Source organism: Oncorhynchus gorbuscha, linkage group LG26 (assembly GCF_021184085.1).
Source record: "Oncorhynchus gorbuscha isolate QuinsamMale2020 ecotype Even-year linkage group LG26, OgorEven_v1.0, whole genome shotgun sequence".
Taxonomy (NCBI): Eukaryota; Metazoa; Chordata; class Actinopteri; order Salmoniformes; family Salmonidae; genus Oncorhynchus; species Oncorhynchus gorbuscha.
The window spans coordinates 43,889,542-43,904,225 of NC_060198.1; the positions used below are offsets into that span (position 1 = coordinate 43,889,542).

At 42.9% G+C, this 14,684-nt stretch overlaps 1 protein-coding gene across 5 annotated transcripts in view; it reads left to right on the forward strand.

The window, feature by feature from the left end:
* The window catches only part of LOC124016020, a 113,147-nt gene that overhangs the window by 74,295 nt on the left and 24,168 nt on the right, over positions 1-14,684 (forward strand). Inside the window, exons 4-5 of one of the 5 annotated variants that reach the window (XM_046331539.1) lie at positions 12,213-12,258; positions 13,435-13,731. In XM_046331539.1, coding sequence (XP_046187495.1) covers positions 12,213-12,258; positions 13,435-13,731 — 343 coding nt within the window. Of the gene's footprint in view, positions 1-11,833; positions 11,886-12,206; positions 12,259-12,290; positions 12,617-13,434; positions 13,732-14,684 lie in introns of those variants that run through there. The other 4 variants (XM_046331538.1, XM_046331540.1, XM_046331541.1 and 1 more) reach the window with 4 other exon arrangements.

The window sequence follows — 14,684 nt, forward strand, 5'->3', positions numbered from 1 at the left end:
AGTAGGAACGGGAACGAAAAGAAGGTACCTAGGACAAGCGCGCGGAGACGGAGTGTGAGTGAGTGCTTGCTTTACCTGCCTCTCAATTCCCCAGACAGTCAACCCGACAACACGCCCCTCAGAAAATCTCCCCTCGGGGTTGGTGGAGGCTACTGAAGAACTGAAGAGACGGGATAAAGCATCAGGCTTGGTGTTCCTTGAGCCCGGACGATAAGAAATAACGAACTCGAAACGAGCTAAATACAGCGCCCAACAAGCCTGACGCGCATTAAGTCGTTTGGCAGAACGGATGTACTCAAGGTTCTTATGGTCAGTCCAAATGACAAAAGGAACGGTCGCCCCCTCCAACCACTGTCGCCATTCGCCTAGGGCTAAGCGGATGGCGAGCAGTTCGCGGTTTGCCACATCATAGTTACGTTCCGACGGCGACAGGCGATGAGAAAAATACGCGCAAGGGTGGACCTTATCGTCAGAATGGCAGCGCTGGGACAGAATGGCTCCCACGCCCACCTCTGACGCGTCAACCTCGACAATGAACTGTTTAGTGACGTCAGGTGTAACAAGGATAGGAGCGGATGTAAAACGCTTCTTGAGGAGATCAAAAGCTCCCTGGGCGGAAACGGACCACTTAAAGCACGTCTTGACAGAAGTAAGGGCTGTGAGAGGAGCTGCCACTTGACCGAAATTACGAATGAAACGCCGATAGAAATTCGCGAAACCGAGAAAGCGCTGCAGTTCGACACGTGACTTAGGGACGGGCCAATCGCTGACAGCATGAACCCTAGCGGGATCCATCTGAATGCCTTCAGCGGAAATAACAGAACCGAGAAATGTGACGGAGGAGACATGAAAAGCGCACTTCTCAGCCTTCACATAAAGACAATTCTCTAAAAGGCGCTGGAGGACACGTCGAACGTGCTGAACATGAATCTGGAGTGACGGTGAAAAAATCAGGATATCGTCAAGGTAAACGAAAACAAAGATGTTCAGCATGTCACTCAGTACATCATTCACTAATGCCTGAAAGACAGCTGGAGCATTAGCGAGACCGAACGGCAGAACCCGGTATTCAAAATGCCCTAACGGAGTGTTAAACGCCATTTTCCACTCGTCCCCCTCCCTGATGCGCACGAGATGGTAAGCGTTACGAAGGTCCAACTTAGTAAAGAACCTGGCTCCCTGCAGAATCTCGAAAACTGAAGACATAAGGGGAAGCGGATAACGATTCTTAACCGTTATGTCATTCAGCCCTCGATAATCCACGCAGGGGCGCAGGGTCCCGTCCTCTTCCTTAACAAAAAAGAACCCCGCTTCGGCGGGAGAGGAGGAAGGGACCACGGTACTGGCGTCGAGAGCTACAGACAAATAATCTTTGAGAGCCTTACGTTCGGTAGCCGACAGAGAGTCTAGTCTACCCCGTGGGGGAGTGGTACCCGGAAGGAGATCAATACAACAATCATACGACCGGTGAGGAGGAAGGGAGGTGGCCCTGGACCGACTGAAGACCGTGCGCAGATCATGATATTCCTCCGGCACCCCTGTCAAATCACCAGGCTCCTCCTGTGAAGAGGGGGCAGAAGAAACAGGAGGGATAGCAGACACTAAACACTTAACATGACAAGAGACGTTCCAGGAGAGGATAGAATTACTAGACCAATTAATAGAAGGATTATGACACACTAGCCAGGGATGGCCCAAAACAACAGGTGTAAAAGGTGAACAAAAAATCAAAAAAGAAATGGTTTCACTATGATTACCAGAGACAGTGAGGGTTAAAGGTAGCGTTTCACGCTGAATCCTGGGAGAGGACTACCATCCAAGGCGAACATAGCCGTGGGCTCCCCCTAACTGCCTGAGAGGAATGTCATGTTCCCGAGCCCAGGCTTCGTCCATAAAACAGCCCTCCGCCCCAGAGTCTATTAATGCACTGCAGGAAGCTGCCGAACCGGTCCAGCGTAGATGGACCGACAAGGTAGTACAGGAACTTGACGGAGAGACCAGAGTAGTAGCGCTCACCAGTAGCCCTCCGCTTACTGATGAGCTCTGGCCTTTTACTGGACATGAAATGACAAAATGACCAGCGGAACCGCAATAGAGACAGAGGCGGTTGGTGATTCTCCGTTCCCTCTCCTTAGTCGAGATGCGAATACCCCCCCAGCTGCATGGGCTCAACACCTGAGCCAGTGGGGGGAGATGGTAGAGATGCGGGGAGGGGGGACACTGTTAACGCGAGCTCTCTTCCATGAGCTCGGTGACGATGATCTACCCGTCGTTCTATGCGAATAGCGAGTTCAATCAAAGAATCCACGCTGGAAGGAACCTCCCGGGAGAGAATCTCATCCTTTACCTCAGCGTGGAGACCCTCCAGAAAACGAGCGAGCAACGCCGGCTCGTTCCAGTCACTGGAGGCAGCAAGAGTGCGAAACTCTATAGAGTAATCCATTATGGATCGATTACCTTGACATAGGGAAGACAGGGCCCAGGAAGCTTCTTTCCCAAAAACAGAACGATCAAAAACCCGTATCATCTCCTCCTTAAAGTTCTGATACTGGTTAGTACACTCAGCCCTTGCCTCCCAGATTGCCGTGCCCCACTCACGAGCCCGTCCAGTAAGGAGAGATATGACGTAGGCAATACGAGCAGTACCCCTGGAGTACGTGTTGGGCTGGAGAGAGAACACAATATCACACTGGGTAAGGAACGAGCGACATTCAGTGGGCTCCTCAGAGTAACACGGTGGGTTATTAATTCTGGGCTCCGGAGACCCGGAGGCCCAGGAGGTAACCGGTGGATCGAGGCGGAGATTGTGAATATCCTCCGAGAGGCCGGAGACTTGGGCGGCCAGGGTCTCAACGGCATGTCGAGCAGCAGACAATTCCTGTTCGTGTCTGCCTAGCATCGCTCCCTGGAACTCGACGGCTGAGTAGAGAGAATCCGAAATTGCTGGGTCCATTCTTGGTCGGATTCTTCTGTTATGCAGGTGAGTGAGGACCCAAAAGTGATATAACAGAAACAGATTCTTTTAATGTCCAAACAGGGAAAACATAAATCCTCAATCATACAGGGGAAGTCCAAACAGGGAAAACACAAATCCTCTAGTTTAACAGGAGAGTCCCCCTTCTAGTTGTTGAGGAGAGTTGCAGGGCTAGCGGCAACAGACTGCAGGTCCCTTCGGGTAGGCGCGGGCCGTAGCGGATAGAGACACCTGCTCACACGCAGTATCTGATGACGAGGCAGAATACAATAGGACGGAACAAAGGCAACGCAAACAAGAATCCGACAAGGACAGAAGCAGAAACAGAGAGAGAAATAGAGACTTAATCAGAGGGCAAAATAGGGGACAGGTGTGAAAGAGTAAACAAGGTCGTTAGGAGAATGAGGAACAGCTGGGAGCAGGAACGGAACAATAGAGAGAGAGGGATAGAGAGAGAGAAAGAAACCTAATAAGACCAGCAGGGGGAAACGAAGAGAAGAGAAAGCACAGGGACAAGACATGACAATACAATACATGACAGCTTGAGTCATGAGTCCTTTGGTAGTGCTAAAAGCTGCATTTCAACAATCTTTGAACCTACATTACATGAAGCAGAACGCTAACCATCTTAAAGTATTGCACATTATTCGGGATAGCTTGCTACAGTAATTCAGTAGCTATTGTAACTATGTTGAATTAAGCAAAGTGGAGAGTCTTTCGGACAACAAGGTACCATTGGTTCACCTCCTACCTCACTAACCGCAAGCAGTACGTCACACTTTGTGGGGCAAGATCAGGGGACTCCACCATTTTCTGCGGTGTCCCAGATGGGTAGGTGTTAGGACCTATCCTCTTCCTGCTCTACATGCTCCCACTTGACCAGATTTTCAGACAACACAGTGTCCATTTCCACTGCAATGCAGACATCACAAAGGTGAACATTAAAACAAATCCTGACACATCATCTGCTTTGTCAACATTGTCCAACTGTCTGGAAGGTGGTCAAATCTCGGATGCAGAACAACTTCCTCCATCTCAACAGCAGCAAGACAGAAGCAATGCTGATAAGCACACTCCAGCAGATCACCAACTCCTGCAGCATCCACCCTGCCATAGATGGCCACATCATCACACTCACATCAGTCATCCCTAATTTTGGTGTGAAATTCGACCCGTCTCTTTCCTTCTATGCCCACCTAAGTCACTTATGTAAAATGTCATTCTTTCAACTGAAGAACATTTCCCAATTAAGACTCTCACCACATCTGATGCAGAAAAGCTAATACATGCATTTACTGGGGGGCTGCCTGCAAATTCAGTTCATGAACTACAGCTCATCCAAAACAGTGCCGTAAGGATTCTGACACAAACAAAATAGTCTGCCCCCATCACTTCCATCCTTGCTGATCTCAAAAGAAAGAAAATTGTATTTGTCACATAGTGGTCACAAAACAACAGGTAAAGAAAAATGATTACTTACAAGCCCATAACCAACAATGCAGTCTCAATTTGGGACAGGGGGTGGTATTTTCACGTCCGGATGAAATGTGTGTCCAAAGTAAACGGCCTGCTACTCAGACCCAGAAGCTAAGATATGCATATTATTAGTTGATTTGGATAGAAAACACTGAAGTTTCTAAAACTGTTTTAATCATGTCTGTGAGTATAACATAAATTATTTGGCAGGCAAAACCCAGAGGACAAACCGTCCAGATCTCTTTTTTTTAGGTCACTCTCTTTTCAATGGGTTTTCATTGGGAATCCAGATTTCTAATCAACTTTCCTGCAGTTCCTATCGCTTCCACTGGATGTCAACAATCTTTAGAAATTGGTTGAGGTTTTTCCTTTGGAAATGAAGAAGTAACACTGTTCAGAATGAGGGTAGAGAGAAGTGTACTCTGATAGAGGCGAGTGACCTGAAAAGCTCGCTCCACTTTGTTTTCCTCTGGTATTGAACACAGATCATCCCGTCTTCAATTGTATCGATTATTTACGTTAAAAATAACTAAAGTTGTATTAGGAAAGTAGTTTGAGATGTTTGGACAAAGCTTACAGTTAACTTATGAGACATTTTGTAGTCATGTTGCGCAAATTGGAACCAGGGTTTTTCTGGATCAAACGCGCCAAATAAATGGACATTTTGAATATATATCGACGGAATTAATTGAACAAAAGGACCATTTGTGACGTTTATGGGACATTTTGGAGAGCCAACAGAAGAAGCTCGTCAAAGGTAAGGCATGAAATATATCTTTATTTCTGCGTTTTGTGTCGCGCTTGCAGGATTGAAATATGCTTTTCTGTCTTTGTTTACTGGGGTGCTATCCTCAGATAATAGCAGCGTTTGCTTTCGCCGAAAAGCCTTTTTGAAATCTGACATGTTGGCTGGATTCACAGCAAGTATAGCTTTAATTTGGTATCTTGCAAGTGTTATTTCATGAAAGTAAAATTTTTATAGTCATTTATTTGAATTTGACGCTCTGCATTTTCACTGGATTTTGGAAAGGTGGGACACTAGCATCACATATCCCAGAGAGGTTTTAACTTCTTAAGGCTAGGTATCCCGTGGACACCTCTGTTAACAACATCCGGTGAAATTGGAGGGCGCGCACAATTCAAATAAAAAATAGTAATGTTAAACATTTATGAACATACAAGTGTCTTATATCGATGAAAAGCTTAAATTGTTAATCTAACTGCATTGTCCGATGTACAATAGGCTTTACAGCAAAAGTATACCATGTGATTGTTTGAGGACGGCGCCCCACAACATATTTTTCAACCAGCACAGGCTTCATAAAATCAAAAATAGCGATTAAATAATCACTTACTTTTTAAAAATCTTCCTCTGTTTGCAATCCCAAGTGTCCCAGCTAACACATGAATGGTAATTTTGTTAGATTAAATCCGTTCTTATATCCTAAAAAGCCTGTTTAGTTGGCGCAATCGATTTCAGTAATCCACTTGTTCAACATGCAGACAAAGGAATGGCAAAAAGCTACCACTAAACTTTGTTCAAATAAGTCAAACTATGTTTCTATTTAATGCTCAGGTACCCTAAAATGTAAATACACTATAATATTTCATACGGAAAGAAGTATGTTCAATAGAAAAGTAAAATTAGGAAGTGCGTGTCCACAGACTGATTTTCCACTGTGACTCTTTGTACCAAAACTCCAAATTCTTACTAGTTTTGGAAGAAAAAATCCTGATACCTTGAACAAAGACTGTTGTCATCTGGTGGAAGCCATAGGAATTGCAATCTGGCAGTTGGAAATGCATAGGACCCATAGCTTTACATTATAAGAGCCTGGTACCTAAAAAGAAAAGATTCTGGTTGGTTTTTCTTTGGATTTTCTCCTACCATATAAATTGTGTTATAGTCTCATACATTAGTTAAACCTTTATACAAACTTTGAAGTGTTGTCTATCCAATGCTACCGATTATATGCATATCCTGGCTTCTGGGCCTGAGTAGTAGTTAACTTTGGCCACTTCAGTCAGGTGGAAATTCAGAAAAATAGACCCTAGTTGATTTGTCGTATGCACAGGATACAAATGGTACACAGTATAATGAAATGCTTACTTGCAGGTTCACCTATCAACAATATGACAGTAATAAGAATAGGAGTAAGTAAGCAAAAAATAAAAGCTCAATGGAATATAAATATAATACAATTAGCAGAAATATAAATTCAAGAAAGGCACAAACAATTTACAGTAGGATATTTACATGTGCTGGGGAGGGTGAGTACGGAGAGAAAAGTGTTGAATTATGCAGTAAGTTTGTGCAATAATTTTATAAGTCCAAAAGCAGTAGTCATGGTTTGTGGGTTTGTGCATGTCAAATCTAATCAAATCAAATTTGTCACATGTGCTGAATACAACAAGTGTAGACTTTACCATGAAATGCGTACTTACAAGCGGGTTCACAACAAAGCAGTTAAAAAGTATGAAAATTAAAAAATAGATCAAAAGACAATAGTAACACAAAATAATATCACAATAAAATATCAATAACAGGCTATATACAACGAGTACAAGTACCGAGTCAGTGTACTGGGGAACAAGATAGTTGGGGTGATTGATTAAGGGTAATATGTACATGTAGGTAGGTGGTGAAAAGCAGAAAGTCCGGGAAGCTGTTTAATGAACTGTTCAGCAGTCTCATAGCTTTGTGGTAGAGCTGTTCAGGAGCCTTTTGGTCCCAGACTTGGCACTGGTACGCTTGCCGTTCGGTAGCAGGAAAAAACAGACTGTGGGCATGTGAGTGGATGAGTGAGCGAGTGCATGTCTTCAAAGGTTGTGAAAAGTCCATGCAAATAAACTGTTGGTGTAGAGGTGGTCGTCCTGGTTCAGGTGTTCAGCAGTCTGATAGTGTGTGGGTAAAAGCTGTCTCTGAGCCCCGAGACTCAATGCTCCGATGCCGTCTGCCAAACAGTAAAGGCCTGAACAGTCTGTGGCTGGGTATGTGGGGTCCTTGATGATGTTATGTGCCTTCCTCAGGTACTGCTTGACGTTAATGTACTTTACGGGTGGGAGCACGGCACCAGGGATGGACAGGGACGTCTTCCCCACCTGTTGAAGGTCCTTGTGATCGAGAGTGGAGCAATTTCCATACCAGGTTGTGATGCAGCCGGTCAAGATGCTCTCAATGGTGCAGCAGTAGAAGTTGGAGAGTATAAGGGGGGGACATGCCAAGTTTCTGCATCTGCCTTTGGAAGTAGAGGAGCTGTTGCTCCTCCTTGACCAGAGTGATGTTGTTGTGTGTCCATGTCAGGTTCTCTGTGATTTGGATGCAGAGGAACTGTTGCTCCTCCTTGACCAGAGTGATGTTGTTGTGTGTCCATGTCAGGTTCTCTGTGATTTGGATGTAGAGGAACTGTTGCTCCTCCTTGACCAGAGTGATGTTGTTGTGTGTCCATGTCAGGTTCTCTGTGATTTGGAAGTAGAGGAGCTGTTGCTCCTCCTTGACCAGAGTGATGTTGTTGTGTGTCCATGTCAGGTTCTCTGTGATTTGGAAGTAGAGGAACTGTTGCTCCTCCTTGACCAGAGTGATGTTGTTGTGTGTCCATGTCAGGTTCTCTGTGATTTGGATGCAGAGGAACTGTTGCTCCTCCTTGACCAGAGTGATGTTGTTGTGTGTCCATGTCAGGTTCTCTGTGATTTGGAAGTAGAGGAGCTGTTGCTCCTCCTTGACCAGAGTGATGTTGTTGTGTGTCCATGCCAGGTTCTCTGTGATTTGGAAGTAGAGGAGCTGTTGCTCCTCCTTGACCAGAGTGATGTTGTTGTGTGTCCATGTCAGGTTCTCTGTGATTTGGATGCAGAGGAACTGTTGCTCCTCCTTGACCAGAGTGATGTTGTTGTGTGTCCATGTCAGGTTCTCTGTGATTTGGAAGTAGAGGAGCTGTTGCTCCTCCTTGACCAGAGTGATGTTGTTGTGTGTCCATGTCAGGTTCTCTGTGATTTGGATGCAGAGGAGCTGTTGCTCCTCCTTGACCAGAGTGATGTTGTTGTGTGTCCATGTCAGGTTCTCTGTGATTTGGATGCAGAGGAGCTGTTGCTCCTCCTTGACCAGAGTGATGTTGTTGTGTGTCCATGTCAGGTTCTCTGTGATTTGGAAGTAGAGGAGCTGTTGCTCCTCCTTGACCAGAGTGATGTTGTTGTGTGTCCATGTCAGGTTCTCTGTGATTTGGAAGTAGAGGAGCTGTTGCTCCTCCTTGACCAGAGTGATGTTGTTGTGTGTCCATGTCAGGTTCTCTGTGATTTGGATGCAGAGGAACTGTTGCTCCTCCTTGACCAGAGTGATGTTGTTGTGTGTCCATGTCAGGTTCTCTGTTATTTGGAAGTAGAGGAGCTGTTGCTCCTCCTTGACCAGAGTGATGTTGTTGTGTGTCCATTTCAGGTTCTCTGTGATTTGGATGCAGAGGAACTGTTGCTCCTCCTTGACCAGAGTGATGTTGTTGTGTGTCCATGTCAGGTTCTCTGTGATTTGGAAGTAGAGGAGCTGTTGCTCCTCCTTGACCAGAGTGATGTTGTTGTGTGTCCATGTCAGGTTCTCTGTGATTTGGATGCAGAGGAACTGTTGCTCCTCCTTGACCAGAGTGATGTTGTTGTGTGTCCATGTCAGGTTCTCTGTGATTTGGAAGTAGAGGAACTGTTGCTCCTCCTTGACCAGAGTGATGTTGTTGTGTGTCCATGTCAGGTTCTCTGTGATTTGGATGCAGAGGAACTGTTGCTCCTCCTTGACCAGAGTGATGTTGTTGTGTGTCCATGTCAGGTTCTCTGTGATTTGGAAGTAGAGGAGCTGTTGCTCCTCCTTGACCAGAGTGATGTTGTTGTGTGTCCATGTCAGGTTCTCTGTGATTTGGATGCAGAGGAGCTGTTGCTCCTCCTTGACCAGAGTGATGTTGTTGTGTGTCCATGTCAGGTTCTCTGTGATTTGGATGCAGAGGAGCTGTTGCTCCTCCTTGACCAGAGTGATGTTGTTGTGTGTCCATGTCAGGTTCTCTGTGATTTGGAAGTAGAGGAGCTGTTGCTCCTCCTTGACCAGAGTGATGTTGTTGTGTGTCCATGTCAGGTTCTCTGTGATTTGGATGCAGAGGAACTGTTGCTCCTCCTTGACCAGAGTGATGTTGTTGTGTGTCCATGTCAGGTTCTCTGTGATTTGGATGTAGAGGAACTGTTGCTCCTCCTTGACCAGAGTGATGTTGTTGTGTGTCCATGTCAGGTTCTCTGTGATTTGGATGCAGAGGAACTGTTGCTCCTCCTTGACCAGAGTGATGTTGTTGTGTGTCCATGTCAGGTTCTCTGTGATTTGGAAGTAGAGGAGCTGTTGCTCCTCCTTGACCAGAGTGATGTTGTTGTGTGTCCATGTCAGGTTCTCTGTGATTTGGATGCAGAGGAACTGTTGCTCCTCCTTGACCAGAGTGATGTTGTTGTGTGTCCATGTCAGGTTCTCTGTGATTTGGAAGTAGAGGAACTTGAAGTCACTGACTCTCGCCACAGCACTCCCATCCATGTGGATTAGGCATATCTTTCTCCCTGCTTCCTGAAGTTGACAATCACCTCTTTCTTTTTGCTGATTTTGAAGGATAGGTTGTTGTCCTGGAAACGCACTGCTAGGTCTCTTACCTCTTCCCTTGTCTCATCACTGTTGTTGATCAGGCCTACAACCGTGGTGTCATCTGAAAACTTGGTGATGGAGTTGGTGTCGTGTCTGGCCCCGTGTTAAGAGTCAGTGTAGTGGAGGTATTTTTGAGAGTCAGTGTAGTGGAGGAGGTGTTGCCAATCCTCAGCTGTTGTAGCCTGTGGTCTGCCTGTCAGGAAGTCCAGTATCCAGTTGCAAAGGACGGAGTCTAGACCCAGGGCCCGAGCTTGGAGGGAACAATGGTATTGAATGCTGAACTCTAGTTAATGAACAGCATTCTCACATAGGTGTTCCTCTTTGTCCAGGTGTGATAGAGCTGTGTGGATTGCAATGGAGATGGCATCTTGAGTGGATCTGTTGGAGTGTTAAGCAAATTGGAGTGGGTCTAGTGTGTCTGGCATGCTGGCCTTGATGTGTGCCAGCCTTTCAAAGGACTTTATGATGACAGGGATGAGTGCAACGGGGTGAGTCATTTAGGCATGTCAGCTTGGTTTTCTTGGGCACTGGAATGCTTGTAGTCTTCTAATTGTTTCTATAGAGTCGACCAATTAAGTGATGGTCGGCCATGAATGTTTTTTGGCCTAATGTCTGTGTTAAGCGTTGACCTAGATTATACATATCAAATTCGGGAATGATGGCCACCACTCACGACCAACTACCAGCAAATGTATGGAAACAAGGAACAGAGATTTTGACCAATGATTGTCAATCCTGTGTGTCACCAAGGTATCAGACCCAAAGTATCTGGAATGAAATAGCCCTATGTTAAGGGATTTTTTTTTATCAATAATGACTAATTATGTATACATTTCAATCAGGACTGACTAATCAGAATACTATTATGTTACTGTATATGTACTAATCAGAATACTATTATGTTACTGTATATGTACTAATCAGAATACTATTATGTTACTGTATATGTACTAATCAGAATACTATTATGTTACTGTATATGTACTAATCAGAATACTATTATGTTACTGTATATGTATGAATTTTCTTTTTATCCTAGTACTGAATATAATGTGTGTAATTATAATCAAGAAGTAGAACAATGACTGTCTGTTCCTTGGTAGAAATTAATGATCTTATCGGCAGACTGGCTAGAATGCTTATCTACACCTTGGCTCGGGTCATAAATTATCTAAATTAGGAGACGATGTAGGAAGGTTTGAGAACTATACAGCCTTTGTACCAGGCTGAAGAAGAGACGGGACAGTTCGAAAACTAATGACGTAATTTTCAGTTTATAACCTGTGGTAAACTGTATCAAGTTCAGTACTCTCGAGAATAAACGCTGCTGATTGATTTTGAGACTGGTCCATTTTATGCAAATAAGAGCCTTACAAAATCTTAGGAATTGACAGTGTTTCATTTTAATTGGGTATTAAAACATGTAGGAATTGAATTCCTGTAACACCCTATCAGGATTAATAACTATCAGGATGATGCTCAAGATGCTTCCCATACATCAACATTCACAACAGATTGAGAGTGAGCCCCTGCTTTCTCTAAAAGGACAGGACTAAAAATGTGCTCACACTTTCATCCAAAGTTAACTTCATGCAACACTTCCGTTTTGATGGGAAGTGCATCTCCCCAGGGAAGGAGCCAACCATCAATATGCCACAAAATAAAGTTCATGAAGCAATAGTTTGAAATGAATTGGGTTTTTAGTTTAGGGGCAGATAAACAATTATCACTGTGATGACTATTTTGACTACTGGGGGAAAGGAACCCAAGTCACGGTAACTTCTGGTAAGTAGCCTTAACATTCAGACCTAAAGAAGTTATTTAATTATTGACACATAACTAGTGACTATTCAGGTTATTTTGACTGATTTTGTACGAAGTATTGGTCAGACAATTCGCTGTGACAACTACTTTGACTACTGGGGGAAAGGGACCATGGTGACCGTGTCCACAGGTAAAACAAAAACATATTCTGTTTATTTTTGCATTATTATTGTGGTTGGAGTTTGAGTTAAAAGTCCCTCTCTCCTAAATGCTTGAAATATTTAGTTTTGGTCTTCACTTGCGGTAGTTTTTGTGCGTTGCACGTATTGAAAATTGCACTGTGACAATGCTTTTGACTACTGGGGGAAAGGCACAATGGTTACCGTTTCATCAGGTAAGAAAAAAAGCATTATGATTTCATCAAATGTGTCAGTGATCATTTGAAAAGTCAAATACATGTGGTTTTTATACAACTCGATTCTAGGCTTCATTTAGTCAATTTGCTAAATTGAATTGAGGATCAAAAACAGCCTACTCTATAACAAAGGCATATTCATAATCTGGACAAAAACAACTGAAATTCATTGATGTGATTTTAAAACGAACCTTTAAAAAGTATGATGGATGATATTAAATATCGAACTACATTGGCACAGGTTTTTGTGCATAGCCTGTATTGGTTATTGGTTATTTGCACTGTGACTACCGTTTTGACTACTGGGGGGAAGGGACAATGGTTACTGTTTCATCAGGTGAGACTTTCAATTGAAAATGCTGTAATCTTACAAATACATTTCGCAGCCATTTATATTCTTCTGCTTTAGGTTATTATATTAAAGGTTTGTCACTTTTAATCTGCAATGGAATTAAGATACATTTCTATAATGAAGCCGATTTGAAGTAAAGTGTGCCAAACAAACTTCAAGTAAAACATCATAACCTAACATTACAGTAAACGTAAATATCAGAAAGTATACAAAATAATTGTGTTCCTTTTGCGCATTTTGGTTAAGAATGGGAATAAGAGGGTATAGCACCTGGGGAGAATGCTTTTTATACCACTTGTTAAGGTAATTGAACACAGTGATATGCTGCTTTTGACTACTGGGGTCAGGGTACAATAGTAACCGTTTCAGGTAAGAATCTAATTTTGGTTGATGCAAGGTATAGTTCATAGTGGAAAAGTATCGCTTAAATTTAAGGACAAATGTTTAATCAATAAAAATATTTATGTTTAATCAATCAACACGTATATAGCCTACAGTCTTAACTACCTGTCTTTTATCAGTGGATATTGTATTTTACGTTTTTGATAACACATTCAACTCGGTGTAACCGATGTGCATGTATTTGGAGTGAACCATATCCTACCCTGGTAATAAATCATCCTGTATTAAACCTAGCCTACTTAATGAATGGTAAATAACCCGTCAATGTAAAGTAGAATAGGTCCTTAGAATTGTTAACTATTTTATTTGGTCAGTGTTGGTTGATTTATGTATTTATTTTTTAATGGTGTATTCTATAAAACGGTTGGGCTTTATGGAGTAACACATTATTTATCTTACAGCCTCATCAACTGCTCCGACTTTGTTCCCTCTTGCGCAATGTGGCTCCGGGACCGGAGATATGATGACTCTGGGTTGCATTGCCACTGGCTTCACGCCTGCCTCCCTCACCTTCAAATGGAATGACGAAGGCGGGAATTCCCTGACTGATTTCGTTCAGTACCCTGCGGTCCAAACCGGTGGAAGCTACATGGGAGTCAGTCAACTCCGTGTAAAGAGAGCAGACTGGGACAGTAAAACATTTGAATGCGCCGTGGAACATTCTGCTGGATCAAAGAAAGTACCAGTGAAAAAACAACGTAAGATGTATTTGTTTATCTATTTAATAACATATGTCACTAAAAAATAATAATAATATATTATTGAGTTTAATGTATTTATATCCATGTAGCCTATTCATCTACTAATTTCGTAAAAAACAGCCTCTGTGATAATCATAATTTGCTGGTAATTTTATGTTTAGTTTTGTTGAAAGACACATTTTTAGAAATCAAAATATTGAAGACAATAAGTTTATGAAATCTGAATAAGACCTAAAAATTGCACATGTTTTTGCTGGAAAATTCCACTGCTGAAATAATGGACTATACAGCCTAGGGTACAATAACTTTGATGCCTACATATTACAATTGTTATCAACGCGCATGCAGTAATTTAGTAACACCTAAATCATTTAGTAACACCTAAATTACCTGACACCTTCCGGCAAAATTAACAATACATGCATTAAAACGTAGTCATTGCTAATTGCCGTTCACTGTAACAATCAACATTTGTGTCACTGTCACCCACTGTAGAATAAACCATTTAGGCCAATTGTATAAACATTGATAGGTGTCAGTCTAGTTGTGGTGAATGTGCTATGGCACTAGGATGAGAGTTGGTTGGAGTGGCTGTAGCTTGCCCCTTTAGTTGCTGACTATTTAAGCCATCTCCCCTGAGAAGACATGCATCAAACAGAGTTCAGCTCTTTTTGCTTTCGTCTGCCCGCATAATTATTCTATGTCCACAGTCTAAGACGGTATATACTTTGATATACACTTTTAAAAAATGAAAGAATATTTACTTGAATAGTACCGATTCAACGTTTGGTAACAGAATGACAGCACAAACCGTCATTCTGTTACCAAATTTTGTCTTCACTGTTCTTCAAGTAAATGTGTTTTTGTCAAATTTTCTGTGGAAATTGTAAAAATGAGTCCTTGTGGATAGAGTTGCATGGTTTGTTTTAGTTTGATTTTTTTTTAGAAGT